The sequence below is a fragment of the Protopterus annectens genome, chromosome 12.part0, assembly GCF_019279795.1.
Source record: "Protopterus annectens isolate FY-2018-M chromosome 12.part0, PAN1.0, whole genome shotgun sequence".
NCBI lineage: Eukaryota > Metazoa > Chordata > Ceratodontiformes > Protopteridae > Protopterus > Protopterus annectens.
Genome location: NC_056746.1, coordinates 1362083209 through 1362099910, shown reverse-complemented (window position 1 = coordinate 1362099910; position 16702 = coordinate 1362083209). Strand labels below are relative to the sequence as shown.

General features: G+C 41.3%; 1 protein-coding gene across 1 annotated transcript in view; it reads right to left on the bottom strand.

Moving 5' to 3' along the window:
* Window positions 1–16702, bottom strand: part of LAMA5 (laminin subunit alpha 5) — a 1615491-nt gene that overhangs the window by 145159 nt on the left and 1453630 nt on the right. Inside the window, exon 74 of the mRNA XM_044090412.1 lies at window positions 8029–8218. Within this exon, the coding sequence (XP_043946347.1) occupies window positions 8029–8218 (190 nt within the window). The remainder of the gene's footprint in view (window positions 1–8028; window positions 8219–16702) is intronic.

The window sequence follows — 16702 nt, the reverse complement described above, 5'->3', positions numbered from 1 at the left end:
AATTTAGTGTGTTGAGAAGTATTTGATGGTTAACCATAACAAAAGCTTTAGATAGGTCAATAAATAGTGCAGAGGAGAGCATGTTATTGTTACAATGTTTATTTATACAGTCCGTAAAGGATAGGAGGGCAGTGGTGGTACTATGGGATGGTCTAAAACCATGTTGACAGTCCGCTAGTAGATTATTTTGGAGGATCTGGTCAAGAAATTGTTGATGTATGCATTTTTCCATGATTTTGGCAAGTGGTGATAGTAGAGCTATAGGTCTATAGTTGGAGAGTTCAGTTGAGGTACCACCCTTGTGAAGTTGGATTATGTGAGAGATTTTCCAGAGTGAAGGGATGTAGCTTTCGGTTATGGTTCTGTTGATTAGGATAGAAATGGGATAGGCAAGAACTTTTGCAGCAGTTTGAAGTAATTCAGGTGGTAGGAGATCAGCTGAGGGAGTACAAGGTTTAAGTTTATGAAGTAGAGTATAGATGAGGGATGTAGGAATAGGTTTTAGGTGAAAGGTAGATAGTAGGGATGTTAGGGAGGATGAGGGGGTAGAGTTAACAGGTGGTAAGGTGTTAGCTAGAGATTGGATAGTTTCTGAAAAAAATGTATTGAAAGCATCCGCTATCTGGATGGGAGAGTTTGGAGAGAGACCAGATGGGGTTGGTGCTTTGGAGTGGCCTGGATGTAATAGTTTGCTTATGCCTGACCAGAAGGTTTTGGGTTGACTTTGGTGCTTTTTCTGGAGTTTCAAGAAATATTTTTTTTTATCCTGAACTATTGATTTTTTGGTGGCATTTCTAAGCTGTCTAAAGAACTGCTGATCGATTGGGTCTTTAGTGTTTCTCCATTTGGACCAGATTTTGTTTCTTTGAAGGTTTTGTTGTCTGGTTTCTTTAGTAAGCCATGGGACTGCTTTGCTTCTAATTCTTATAGTGTGTGAAGGGGCATGGAATTCAAGAATTTGTAGGAATTTGGAGTTGAAAAAGGATACTGCTTCATCAAGTGGTAGGTGCCTTAAAGGTGACCAGTCACAGGACTGAAGTTCAGATTGAAAGGTTAAGGGGTCAAAGTGTTTTTTGTTGTGGGTGATTTTAAAGGGAGTTTGATTTGGGGTAAAGGATTTTTGTCTAGATAAGTAGGTAAGTGAGTGGTCACTAATATCATCGGGAAGGATACCAACTTTGTAAGAGAGGGGGTGTTTGTTGATGAGGATCCAATCTAGTATACTTTCTTTGCCACTGGGTTTATGGATTCTGGTGGGGGTGGTAATAGTTTGGGAGAAGCCATAGAGGTTTATATGGGCTGTAGGTTTAAGAGTGGCAGGTGTTCCAGTCTATGTTAAAGTCACCGAGTACAATGGTTTCTTGAGGGAAGGATGTCAAATCCAGCAGAGGATACTTTCTAGGGTGCTGATGTTATTGCCTGGGGGTATATAGGTGCATATTATGTATATGGATTTTGTAGCACTGAGCTGGAGCTTAGAGATAAGGATTTCTACACTGGTGTCTAGAGGTGATTGTATTAGTAGAGAAGTGATTTGTAAATGAGATTTATGCAGTATTGCTACCCCACCACCCTTTTTGGTGGGTCGGTCTAATCTTAAAATATTATAACCAGGTGGGAGTATTTCATTGTCTTTTGCAACAGGTTTAAGCCAGGTTTCTGTTAAGCATAATATATCAAAAAAGTATCTAGTAGTGCGTGTAGTTGGCTTACTTTATTGTTAACACTCCTTATATTAAGGTGAGCTATTAGTAGAGAATTTGGGGTTAGACAGGGAGTGAAAGGGGGAGTGGGGTGGCTAAGGGTGTTGCTGCCTGGTCCTGGGTTGGGATGAATGTCCCCATGAAGGAGAGGATATCTACTGGGATTGTAGTGATGCTTCAGAAGTTTAATGCAATTTTGTTGCAATTTTCTATATTGTGTGAATGTAAGATGGGTGACTCTGTGGAATTTAGGAGATAGATAGGCTGAGTTAGATGTTATGTTTCCCCTGGACTGGCATACTTTGAAAACACGTCATCACTTGTATGGTCTGGTGTGAAGGTGAACTTGGATGTAACCATGTGCTGGATCTCTGAATTAGTACAGGACACTTTGAAAAACAATTAAAAGTACTTCAGACCACAGCACTTACTGCCTCAAAGTCACGCTAAACGCCCTTTTCAGAGTCAACAAAGTTGATATACAATGGTGTGCAATTTTATCAGTTTTTTTAAGCCTGCTCTCTCTCTTCTTCTCTCTTCAGCTCAGTGGTGTCAACCTTATCCTTTCCAAAAGGAAGGGGATAAAAACTTTTCTGGAAACTGATAGAAGATTGATTACCCTGTAGTTGTCTGTAGTTGTCCTGCCTTTCCCTCTTGGGAAATTTAATAGATTAATTCTTCTTTTCTCCTGAAGGGAACAGTTCCCTCTTTTTCCTTTTCTCAACAACATCTCCACCAATGGTCACTAAAGTATTCAAGTTCAGGCCTCTGGCCCGGATGTCGTCCTGTCCTGCCGCTCTTTCTTTCTTTTCATTTGGATATCTTCTTTTCTGATCCTCTCCTTGCTTAGCTTTTCACAATTGATTGGTATTGGCTCATTGGCAATAATTGGAATTTTAGGGAGGTGATGGTCTGTTTAGAAGTTCTTCAAAGTGTTCCACCCACCTCAACAAATTTTTTGTTCTTCAGCAATGTGTTGAACTGTTCTTTTGTCTGAGAATCTTTCAATAGATGAACATTTGTATTTGATTCTCCCTAGATGACTCTTGAACCTGGGTTCTTTTTCTTTTCACTTGACATCTTGTATGTTTCTTCTAAACCTTCTACAGATGCATATGTAATGACCAAATTGTTGAGAGCACATAGATCAACAAACCTTTCACCATTCTCATTGGCACTTAACAGTTCTAAATTTCTAAGCTAAAATGACTTTGCCAAAATAAAGGCACCTTTCAGGAAAAAACAATGCAGGCACTGCAAATGTACAATTGTTTAGGAACTTCACATATAAGTAGACGCTCAAGTGGATCACTACTGTAACAGTACTGACTACTTTGACATGCCAGAGAAGGCCCAATGTCCAACCCAACTTCCAGAATGTAGCAACTCTTTTCTTTCCTGACAGGATAAACACCTGCCCTAGTGGGATGTCAGTACCTCTCCATGAAAAAGCAGGCATCCATGTGTACCATTTTATTTCTTTCATACCATAAATCCTTCAGAAAAAAAAATCCAACATCCTGAGCATAGTCTTAATGAACAGGCAGGAACCTACATAACTTGCCCCAGTGAGAGGAGGACCAGGGACGGCAACAAACTAAACAACTTGAACTTCTGCCGTCTCTGCAGACCTGAGTATGATAGGTGATTCTTATCAGGCACATCAACTCATTACTCACAAGGCTGGACAAGGAGAAAGTTTCAGTGAGTTGTCTTTTAAGCACCAAGATCTCTGACATTACAGGGGCCCTAAGGACCCTAACTCCTAACAAATATGACTACAGCATGTTAGTGGAACATGAGGAAGTGAATGATGTGAGACATAAAACCCTGAAGTATATGCAGAGAGGGGTCTACTTCATTTGATCAAAAGACCATTTGACTGAAACCCATTTGATTGAAAACCAGTATTCAAGGCATAAATCTGGGATTTTCCCTCTCCCCAATGCCTTACTACCCTGGAGTGGGTATATATAGTTAGTTCTTTAAAAGAAAATAACACCAAAAGTACAGATTTTAAACGAATATAGGTGGGGGGCTGCACCCCCTAACTATATATACCAACTCCAGGGTCGCACGACACTGGGGAGGGGGACAAATCCCTGTTATTTGCCTTGAATACTGGTTTTCGATCAAATGGGTTTCAGTCAAATGGTCTTTTGATCAAATGAAGTAGACCAGAAAGACATGTCAGAACTTTCCATGCACATTACAAATGCAGGTAAGACACTAGTCCTGAGTGGAATAATTACTTCACCTTGAAAAATGTTTAGATACAAAGAAAATATAACTTGGCCTCAATTATTGATTAAATAGCTGGTGTCATTCCAGGAGGATCCACTATGTCAGCATGGAAGGAGTTGCTTGGCAGTCCTCTTTGCTTTGCCAAGGATGGCTTTCTTATGCTGACTAAAGCTTTGCTGTTTCCTAGTGCCTTTTTTGAGTCAGAGTCCAGTTATGGACATTACAGTCCTGAAACTGAATCATATTAAGGCAGCTCTCCTCAATGCCAGAAGTCTAAAGAATAAGCCGTCTGATCTTGAGGCACTCCTTCATTTGGAAAACATTCACGTCTACGTACCAACTAAAATGTGGTTTAAATATAAAGACAGCACTCCCTGTTTTCCAGGGTTCTGCACTTTTCATGCCTTCATTCTCAAGGATTCTGCTTTCCAGTCATTGGGAAAAGTATTATGAACTGGAATTACTTCGGACTTCTTTTCTGTATGCAAAGACACCACTGTTTGGTCAGCTGTAGGAACATTTTCTGTCAGTGTTTAATCAGCATTACGTTGTCATGACTTTTACCATTATGTGTACTCAGTTTGCCATGTTGATCTAGATAACGACTGAAAAGGGCCATGGCCAGATCACTTACATGGTTTACAAGCAAAAATAAAATAAATAAAATGAAATAATATTTATACAAGAGTCAGTGGTATGGCTTTTATGCGACTGGGTTGGGAATCTAGTCTTATTTGGCAGTCACAGTGGCATCCTCTAAAGCCACAGGGACTGGAGGTATTACTGCAGCTTTGGGTGCCTGTCAGCTCAGTATAATGTCTGAGCATCAAACGCCTCTTTAATATCCCTTGTGAAAAGCTCCTTCATTTTACAGATGGTGTCACTATAAGAGAGTTCCTCTGTGACAGATGCAGAGGACATGGAATATTCAGCGTCTGTTCCATAACCCAACAGAAAAGACATCTTGAAACCATAATTCAGGTCTTTTTCTTTACTCCTTCAGTCATAATTTCCCTCTGGAAGGGTGATTCCTCTTTGTTTTAATAAAGGTAATTCCAGATAGTGAGGATTGGTCCGCGACTGACTGCAGACCCTCCCAAATCTGTAAAAACCTCTGAAACATGAACAGCCAATCCTGGGGTACAGCTTGGGAAGTGGGGAGGATGATTGTAAGGGATCTCCTGTTTCCTCAAGCCCCAATGTAACTGCACAAAGCTCAGCTGAGTGGACATCCATGTTTGGACTTCTGGGCCTTCTTTGCTGGGGTTGCCACATAGAACACGAGTCTCCAGCTGAGTGTTGCCCCCACCTTCATGCTATGGATCACCTTCCTGCCATAAATATCTTCCCTAACAAGAACTGAATAGCTACTTTTCTCCCCTTCAGATATAACGAAACAGGTATTGAACATAATTCAAAAAGGGTATCATGGGTGATGTCTTTGCAAAAGTCTTCAGCTTGGGAGGACATGTCTTTGTCAAAAGGCCTAAAAGCCACCAGAGTGGAACATGGGACAGGATTTGTGAAGGCATTTCAGCAGATCCCACACTTTTGAGTTGAATTTGAACATCGGGGCTACAGACTTCCCGTATTCCTTTCCTCCTCCTTCCTAAACTGCTCCTCTTTTCTCTTCTCATCAGGAATATCTGCAACAGACGTGAGGAACCTCTTGATAACACAGGCAGCACAGGCAAGAACCTCAAGCCTCCTCTTCCCTAGACAGCCTTTAAAGGAATGCTTCCCTCTTCCAAGAGTCTTGCAAATGAAGTTCAAAAAGATGGTACAGTTAGGGATGTCATGACTGCACTCTAAAATGAATACAGACTGTGACTTGCATTACTGCAGACGTCACTCCCCCTTGCTTTATGAGTTTATGCTGCTGTTCACCCACAATGAAGCCTATGAGCAGCCCCTTGGCTTTCCTTGCAATGTTGACTCACCTCTGATGAACTGTAGCATTACATAGTCCCAAACCATCCTTCCTCTGTCCAGGGTAGACACACCCATCCTCCTCCTCCTCCTCATACATACTGCAACAGACACCTGAGCTGCCAGTCAAACCTAGCCATACAAAGCAACATCTTTTTCTTAAAATAAGAATCCTATTTGCAGCAATAAACAAGGTGGTCCTCACCTTGAGAGAACAAGCACTGAAAATAAAAATCTTCTGGTGGGACCTGACAACCACAAGGACATCTGTTGGTGGTCTTTTTTGAAGATACTCAAGGAACACAACAAAAGCCAAAGAATAGTAACGTATATGATGATCAGTCAAACAGCGCAATCTAAACAAGTAAAAACAAAACATGTTCCTAAGTGCTAGCATATCTGGAAGTTGCCTGGATGAGAGCTAAGGACTGAGTACCAAAGGCACTGATGCAGTGTAAAATAAATAAAAACGGCACACACTGCTTTCCATAATCCACTTGATGTCCAATTGATGTCATTGGTTCGAAGGGGTCCAGCTTACTACAGGGAAGCCCAAAATTCTGGAAGTCAGGCTGGATGGGTAGATGTTTATTATGAATAATACTGAAGCAGTGATTTTTAAGATGAGCCTCTGAGGGACTCTCACAATAAAGACTATGCACTTCTGAAGATGATGTGGACTACTATTTACTACCGAGATGATATCTTCAGAGAAGGGAGGCGATCAGCTCTGACACTAGGATATTCGACTCCTCTAGAAGCCATCTATGGCTAATGCACATTAAGGAATTATAATGAAGCAGTGTTCCTTATGCTTAACATCCTGACTTTACAAACACGCCTAGGTTGTATCCTACAGTGCAATTTGAAATAGCAGGACTGAAGATAACCATGCTGCTGAGATTAATAGAAAGAGGAGGGGAATTTGACATAGGCTAATGTCATCCTTCTGTTATGTATGACACTGTTAAGGTTGTGCATAGATTATTGTGCCAAGTTCTGAAGGCTCACAGAAAGTGATGTAAGAAAACTAGGTTTTAGAGGAAGTACATAAAAGCTTTGGATGTGCTTAATGGAAGAGACAAACAGGAAGAAGACTAGAGACAAACAGGAAGAAGACTAGAGACAGGAAGAAGACTAGCGACAAACAGGAAAAAGACTAGCGACAAACAGGAAGAAGACTAGAGACAAACAGGAAGAAGACTCGAGGATGGATACATTATGATGCTTGAGAGCAAGTGAGAGAAGGTGCGGCTGAATAGGAAGGTGGGGGCAGGGTACACGGGAGACAAAGGGAAGAAGGACAGTTTAATGCATTACGGAGGTTAGTCTTTGCAATATATTTTCAGAGGCAATAGTGGTGATGGGACTGAAAATGAAGGATGGGTTCACAGGTAGGGATTTAAACGTGAAATTTATGTCTGACCTAAGAAAATACTATCTAACCCCATGAGTGATGGGGCTTTAACATCTGTTTCTTGATGCAGCAGTGGAACCTTTGTCTTTTAAAGTGGTCTGTTATCCTTCAGTGGTCATCAGATGGGTCAACAAAGTTGTTTATACATGACTGTGGGTAGATAAATGAGATGAGACGGGGTAGGGAAGTTTAGCATACACATCGTAAGGACTAAGAATTCCCAGTGAGTTTTGCCCTGTGGTCCTTCCCAGTAAGTTTTGCCCTGTGGTCCTAGGCCTGATTCCTTCATTTTACAGGTCTGTTTTAACCAGGCTTGCTCCTGGGGTATACTAAAAAGAGGTACTTGTGTCTAGTGTACTTATCTGGCTAACAAATAAATAAAAATGAGTAAAAAGTGTAGCTGCACAGAAGTTACATGCAAAACCTGGGTGGTGTCAAAGGTCACAGGTTTTCTTCCATTAGTGTCTTTATATGTTCAAATGACAGCTTCCGTCAGTGTCTTTATATGTTTAAGTGACCACTGACATCAAAGTATCTGAGATTTTCATACATGAAACAATGCTTGTAGTTTAAAACATAAAGGAAGTGACATTTAGAAAGTGGAAGCTGTTCACTGATGGCAATTTATGTACCTCTCAGATGACTACAGATCCAAACAGATTAGCAAAGTATTCAAGATATTAAAATAGCAAAGAAAAAACCCTTGGTGCTCAGAACATCACCCACATCACTCACCGTGTGCCACCTGCCATCACTGTATTTCTCTTTGCTTTTCGTTCGCAGTTTCTCGCCTTGAATATGAACCAGGAAAACCAGGTACCCATTGAAAACATACAGGGCCAGGAAAGAGCTTTCCTGATCATTGGATACATACAGCAGCAACCCACTAGGGGACTCCAGTCTGACCTCCATGGAGAAGTGAAACCTGCAAAATTCAAAGTTTTCATTTTAATTAACATTTTTTAAAACTTGCTGTACAAAGTCTTGATGGAATAAACATAAGTAAAAATTATTTCAGCTTATCATAAAATTATTTGTTTATGTACTGGCAAACTTCAGGTCTCTGAATGTTTGGTATATGAACTGAGAGAAATGCTATTTCTGATGGGTAGCACTACTGGATCAGCAGTTAATACTACTGCTAACGGTCACCCTGGTGGCGAGGCACAGCCAGCTTCCTCCTGGGAGCATGGGTGAGCAGGCAGTGTCCACTCATTCCCATCTTCCTTGGCCCTTCCCCTGCATTCAATCTGTTTGTTAAACATAGGTTGCCTGCAGCGTGTTTAGGGCCACATGCCTCTACACCATGGTGCTGACTTTCAGTTCGTATTGAATCATCACTTGTGACACAGACAAACCACATTAACAAGTTCACATTTATAAATGTTAAACATCCCATATACTAATATATAGTATATGATCAAAGCAACATTATGTAAATTGTTTAATTCCTGCCTTCTCTTAAACCTCTTTCCTGCTCCAAAAATGTTTTCTGCCTGTATTATTCTCACAATTTCCATTTTTCTATGTAATTTATTCATATCCCTTTCTAAAGATCCCACTTCATGTTCTTGTACCTTCTCTGTTACAATATACACTACCTGAAGTATGGTTGGTTTAGATTGTGATTTTGATTTTCAAGCAATTGCTTTTCTGGAGGCTATCAGAATTAAACTTAAAAAGGCCTCACTATGTCTAGGCAATTCAGATCCCATATCCCAGTTAAAAAAAATAATAATGTCCTTAGTTACACTCATTTGCTCTTCCAGTACTTCTGACAGGGAATTTTTAAAGTCTACCAGCTCATTACACTATGAAAACATATGCTCCCAGGTACCTCTTTCTTTACCACTACACATCGAACATCTGCTGTCTACCTGAGGAAAGATTCTTTGGAGTCTGGGCTATAAAATTATCTATGCAGACACTTCCAGGCAAAATTCCTAAATATTCCAAGATTTGATTGCGCATTTGAGAGTCATAGGTTCATAGGTAGGTACTAGGCTATCTGCCCGAAGGCATTTATAAGCATAGCCAGAATGTGTTGGCTTTTGCTGCCCCCTTAGATTAGTTCCCTGTGCCTCTGTCCAACAAAGCCACTGAAGTGATTCCTGGGTTAAGCTTTCTGTTTCCCATCCACTCATCAAGGTTTCTCTTGAAGAGTGTTAGTGAGGAGCTCTGCCTAACGTAGATTGGAATCTTGTTCCAAAGCACGGGAAGCCTCTGGGATAGGAATCTATCCCTCCAGCACATCCTATTTATTGTTGTGGTGAGGTTTAGATCCCTAGAGCGTGTGGCTCAAGCAGATAAGCTTTTCTTTAGGTGGAGCATGTCCATCAATTCTGGGTTGGACATGGCCTTGTATGTCAGGCAGAGATCACCTCTGAGTAGGCAGTATGCAACTGAGTACAGCTGGAGTTTCTTCAGTCGAGCTGCATAGGGCATCTCTTTGAGGCCAGTGACCCTCTTGGTGAGGTACTTCTGTGGTCTTTCCAGCTGTTGCAGGTGTCTTGTAAGATACATCCCAAATGGGGCGTTGTACTCTATGATGGGTCTGATGAGCGATGAATAGAGGGGCACAATGACCTCTTCTGATCTGGATGTGAACCCTTTTGTGATAAAGTGGGCCACGTAGAAGGATTTACTAACCATTTTGGCAATGTGATTATCAAAGGAGAGATTACTATCTACTTGGGTCCCCAGATCCCTTATTACGTCTTCCATATTTAGGGGACTACCACCTATGTGGTAGTTTGTGGGTACTTTGTTTTTTCCAAAGGGGATGACTATGCACTTTTTGGCATTTAGCTTGAGGCCATGATTTTGACACCAGGTATCCATCTCAGTGAGACCCTTTTGGAGGATGTCTGTGTCAGACGGACAGTCAATTATAGCCCCTAGTTTGCAGTCGTCTGTGAACTTGGTCAGCCATAGTCCTCATGTGCTTGCCTGTACCTCTGAGAAGTATATGCTGAATAGGAGGGGTCCTAGGACTGAGCCCTGGGGAATGCCACTTGTAACCGGTTTAGTTAGACCTAGCTCCCGCAACTCTTACAATGTGGGTTCTGTCCATGAGCCAGTTGGCAACCCATCTTGTGATGTAGGGGTTTATGTTCAGGCTGGTGAGCTTGTCTATAATACCAGAATGGGGAATGATATCAAAGGCCTTTGCGAGGTCTAGGTAGGCTGTGTGTACCACCTTTCCCTCATCTATAGCCTTGGTAACTGTCTCAAAGAAGTCCACCAGGCTTAGGAGGCATGATCTGCCCTTAACAAAGCCGAACTGGGTAGGGTCCAGTGTTTGGAGGGTCCCAATGTCTCTGTTAATAAGTTCCATGATGATGTGCTCCATAGCCTTGCAGACCAAGCTAGTCAGGCTTATAGGGCGATAGTTCCCGGGGTCTGTTGTGGCTCCACCTTTGTGGAGTGGAATAGCCGTTGCTGTGCGCCACTCTATGGGTACATAACCTGTGGAGAGACTGAGTCTGAACAGTGTGTTTAGGTGAGGGGTTAGTTCATCTTTGAGCTCGTGTAGGACACAGCCTGGGACACAGTCCGGTCCAATTGATGCTGTGTTTTTGGCTTTGGAGAGGGCTGTTTTAACCTGAGTGTCTGTGATTTCAGGGGCTCTACATTCTTCTGGTATGGTTATGGACCCTTTTGGGGGTGAAGTGTGCACTGAACCTGTCTGCCAGGATGTTGGCGATATCAGTCGGTTCAGCACTAACTCCGAGCAGGTCTGAGCATTGCCACTTAGATTCTTGACATAGCTAAAGAATGCCTTGTGGTCATCTTTGGAGTCCTTGGGAATTTTTCTTTTGAAACTCGCCTTGGATGATTTTATGAGGGATCGTAGTTTCTTGTTGATACTGATCAGGCATGTCTTCCCTTCTTGGGATTTTACTCTTTTCTGTACTAGTTTCCTCCTTCTATTGTACAGCTTGTTTATAGCAGGAGTCCACCAGACTAGTTTCCTTTTCTTGGAGGAGTGAGTCTTGGTTTTTCTTGGGATAGCACGATCCATGCATTCTTGTAGGTGCCCGTAGAATGCATTAGTAAAGGATTTTGCAGCTTGGACAATGTTATCCTTTAGCATGGGGGCTTTGAAACTTTCCACCTCGGTCTTAAGTAACGTGACATTTGCTTTTGAAAAGTTTTTCACTGTGGTTTCCTTGTCCAGGGATGGGGGTGGAATGTGGATATCCAAAGTGATTTTTTATGGTCAGATCTAACCAGTGAGGGTTTGACCTCCGGTGTGGAGCACCAGTCACCCATGTTGGTGATGACCAGGTCCAATATGTTGTCACCTCTCGTGGGAGTATTGACCAGTTGATCCAGGGCATTTGAGTTTATAAATTCTAGGAAATGTTGAGCAAGGGAGTTGTTCTTGAGTAGTTCTCCCAGTTAATGTTTGGATAATTGAAATCACCCAATATTAGGGTGTTTGGTAGGACCTTTATAATTCCCAGTGTTTCCAGAAATGCGGAATGGGCATCCTGGGACATGGTGGGTGATCTGTAGCAAGCTACAATTTGAATTGCAGTTTTGCCCGTTGTTAGTTGCATGTGGAAAATCTCTGAAGCATCGTGCTGTGCCACTAACCTGGAGGTGTGGGTATCCTTGATGAATATAGATACGCCCCTGAATTTTGTATTTCGGTCCGGGTTCTGTGGCCGAAATGTATGGTATGAGTTGTAGCCTGGTAGTGATGGGGTGCTCTCTGGAGCCTTAAACCAGGTTTCTGTTACTGCGCATATATCGATTTTCTCCATACTGAGGAGTGCCTTGAGTGCGTGCATTTTGAAGTGTAGACTTCTGGCATTGAGTAACATTACCCTCATTTTTTTGTTACTTGTGCTATTTATGGTGGTGGGTTTGTCTTTTGAGCCTTGCCTAAAAAAAGAGCCTTGGCCAGTATTCGAAAGCCTATGGGTGACAGGTTCAAGCCGTCTCTAGCAAAGCAGTGTGGCTTGTCGAGCATGTCATCCCAGGCGGACAGACATTAGATCCCCTTTGAATGACACCATAAACTTAGCCAATTGTTGAAATTGATCATTTTTTCTTTATACCGTGATATCATTGTTGGTGAGGGCAGGATGCTACTCTGGTCAGGGTCATCCGGCCTGGGCTACATGATCAGTGAGCTCTTCCATGTCTCTTTTCATGTAGTCCAGGGAGGTACGGCTCAGGTCATTCACACCAACATGAACAATGACAGTCATATTTGTACTTGTTCTGGAGTGACCCTAGTCCTTGTGTTATGTGGCGGATCTTGGTACCCGACAGGCAGCTAACAGTAACCTTCTCCTTGTTCAGCCTAGTGAGTGGGACGTCAGTGTGCCTGACTATAGAGTCACCTATTACTTGTATGTTGGGTATGTTATTTTGCCTTAAGGGCTGTGATTGCATAGCACACTGGTTTTGTGAAATATGTTTCATGATTTGTGTTAGGAGGTGGAGGTTGCTTGGATGTCTGCTTTGGAGGTCTTCGCTGTTTTTGCAGATTTTTATTTAGAGCCTCCGAGTATGTTTTTGTGTATTTATGCGTGTTTTTTGCCGGTGCTGGTTTAATGGGTCTATGTAAGACTGGTGGTGTGATGCAAGTATTTCCCGTCTCCTCTTGATTGTCTGATCCAGACTTGGGTTGAGAGAGCTTAGCCTCCAGTTTGGCTGTATAACTGTATCTCTCACATGTATTAGTGTTTGGTGGTAGGAGGAGAGAGTTGTCTGTGTACATGAGGCAATTGTAACATTGCCTCAAAATGCCCAGATTCACCAGTTGGACTGGAGAGTACGCCTGAAACTGCCCTTTGGATATGCCTGGATAGGTACAGTGAACTGTTTTACTGAATGGCTGGTGAGGTCGAATAGAGAGCCTTGTCCTTTTGTACAGTATAGATGGGTCTAGTGCTAGGGTTTATAAGTGCTTGTTAGGAGTTTTGAGCAAGTGCCAGGCTGAGAAATGAATGGCTTGAGTGCTTAAGTTGAAAGTTTGTCTAGTTCCAAGGGAAAAATTGAACAGGAGACTTTGTGGAGCTGGGAATAGTTATACCCTAGCTAACCGGTGCTGCTTGGTGTGCAAAACCGGGCAAATGTAGTATTTATAGCAGGGAAATGAAACAGATAGAAATTAGCCCAAAATGGCCAATAAACTACTACTTTTTGGGCTGAAACCACTCCTCCAGGGACAAACAGGCTGCTCAAAGCTCCCCTTTCTCACAGGTGAACAGAGAAACTTCCTTCTATCCAAGTAAGGTATGGGCAAACACAGAGATTTGTAACACAGCTCTGAATTCAGCACTTAACCTGAAAACTGGACTATACTAGCTTAGAAAGGCAGGAAACAAGTATATATTTTTTTCCCCAGAAAATAAAGCCGATACAATCACAAAAACACTTTAAATGCAGAGGAAAGGATACTTATTGTTATATATCGCAGATCAGAGTTGTAGTCAATGCCCCTAGTAATAAAGAAGGAAGAAACACAAATATAGTAAAAGCAGATGAATAAAGTGCAATATTTTTATATATAAAACAATAGAAAATGAAACTGATTTAAACAAGTTACCCAATTAACTAGAAAAAAGCTCAAAACTGAGCCCTGCTCCAGCAGTCTTCAAATCAGACAAGTTCTAACTGCACACTCCTGCTGCTAGGGTGCAGGGGAACCTTCTTCAAAAAAAAGATGGCCTGGATCAGTGCTCAAGTTATACAAACAAAGCTAGATTCAGCAGGCCTGAATCTGGTCTATGCTACAGCAACAAGGCACACCAATTTCAGAAAGAAACAGTTCAAATAAGCAGGCATAATAAGCCTGTGACCAGAAATTCCCAGCTCAGAAGGGCAGAATCCAGCCTCCCACAAGAGTGCAGACCACACCTTCTTAATGTAAAATAACTGGCCCAAAGCCCAAGTGCTTAAACCACGCAGCATGCACGTCGTCCCATTGTTTCTTTGTGACTTGCATATTTAATCTCTCTTCCCAATCTTTTGTGATCTCTTCTGATTCCTATAGTCATAGTGCAATGTTTTATATGCCCTAATTATCCTTTTTTAACAGCAGCTTCTGTTCTAGATTATTTAAAAGGACCAGTGTAGGTCTTTCATTTAGGATTCCCCTATTTCTATACTCTTGTATTAGTCTCTAATAGGGAAGCCAATCATTAGCCTGTACTCCAAATGTCTTCTTGGTCTCTTCCCATTCTATTGCCTTTACCTGTCTAATTATTTCTTCCCAATACCTTGGTTTATTTATCCTACTTCACTCTTGCCCTCTTCCCCTTCCAAATAAAATCCTTCCAACTCTGTTTGTTACTATCTGTAACTTCTCCTTTGGGTGATAAAAAATATGCCTGACCAGTGCATAAAATTAAAGGGATAAAAAACATTTTACTGCGTGTATCTTGCTATCCATATTCGGTCTAAATCATAACATCGAAGTGTAAAAACTTTGAATGTTATAACATCGAACCGGAAACATCGAAAGCTAAAAACCCCGAAGACTGAGAACAGCGATTTTTTTCCCAGAGAAAAAAAAATTGCTGTTGCAGTACACAACACAAAACACACAAACACTGCTAACTATGCCTTACTTAAATATACCAACTCCATGATCACACCACAGTGGAGGAAATAGCAAAGCCATGGAAACGGCCCACTGAATTCTTTTCCTGGGAAAGAATTCGATGTTCCGCGGCTTCGGTATTCTCAGCTTTCGATGTTTCCGGTTTGATGTTATAACATTCAAAGTTTTGACACTTCGATGTTATGACATAGACCCATCCATATCCATAGGCCAAAGCTTCCAGTTTCTCAGTTTTTGTATTATCTTTTATTTAGTTCTAGTCCCACATATCCTTAGCTGCCATATCAGAATCCTTTTTAATCCACATTTCTAAATACTTCATTTTATCATGTCCCCATAAATATGGGTGGGTGCACAGTTCATAACTATAGCCTTTTTTTATATTCATTAATTTTAAATCCTAAAAAAAAAAACCCCAGAACTCTGTCAAAATGTTCCGCAACAATGACATGTGCCTTTCTGGTTCCATCAGGTGCAAAATAATATGATCTGCAATAAAAAGCCAACTTTTCCTGAACACCATACCAGTTATATCCTTGAATTTCTGAGTCCCTTATTTTCTCTGCCAATGGTTCTTAATATAATGCAAGTACAGCAGAAGGAGGACACCCCTGCCCAGTTCCTCTGTTCAGACACAACTTATCAGAAAGGAACTCACCCACTTTGATTTTTTTGCCTCTGATCTCTCATATATCCTTCTAATTAACCTTATTATTGTATCAGGAAATGCAAATGCTTTTACTTCCATAGTCATAAACAACCAGCTTATTTTACTGAATGCTTTCTCTGCATCAAGACCCAACAGTAACAGCAGAATTTTCTTATATTCTGTTTCCCTCTGGATCATCATTATTGTATTAACTTTGTCAAATGTTTGCCTCCCCTGCACAAAACCACAATGGCCCATATGTATCAATGCTGCCATCACCTTTGCCATTGTTTTAGCCTATACAGACATGACCACTTTATAATCATGGTTTGGAATCAAAATGGGCCTACATAAAGCTTGATCAGATGGGCCTTTACCATCTTTAGGTATTACAGCTTCTACAGCTTTTTTTGAGGAAGTTGTTGCCGCCCCTCCTTTTAAAATAGAACAAAACCTTCCAGATTTGTATCACTTTCTTCCTTATTAACTTCCAAATTTCCACCAGAATACCATCTACTCCTGGAGACTTTCATGCAGATTGGTTATACATCACCATTTTTATCTCATCTCCTCCTATCTTAACTGTGTGTATGTATATATATATATATATATATATATATATATATATATATATATATGCACACACACACACACACACACACACACACACACACACACACACACACACACACACACACACACACACACACACACCATATGAGATTAGATCCAAATTGTGCTGAAAATAAAGATATGAATCTTAGAGCATGTAGCAGCAGTACAAATGTCATCAACTCAGACCTTAAAAAAGAAGACTGAACAGGCAGAGACTGACCTTGTGGAATGTGCTATGGGTGGTCTCTGTAGAGTTGGATCTTTTTCTTGGTAAACTTGTACAATGTAAGTAATTGGCCATCTGGCTAAGGTGACCTTAGAAACATCTTGTCCCATTCTAGCTTTCATGAAGGAAACAAACAGCTGCTGATCTTCTAAAGGATTTCATTTGAGGAAGACAGAAGTGCAGCTGTTAATGTATATCTAACAAGTGTAACACGTATATTTTGAAAGAATGATGGTAGGTGAATGCTTTGATTGAGGGACATTTCTGCAGCTACTTTAGGTAAGAAGGGAGGAAGAGTTGGTTCACAAAGAGACTATCTTTGTGAAAAATTATA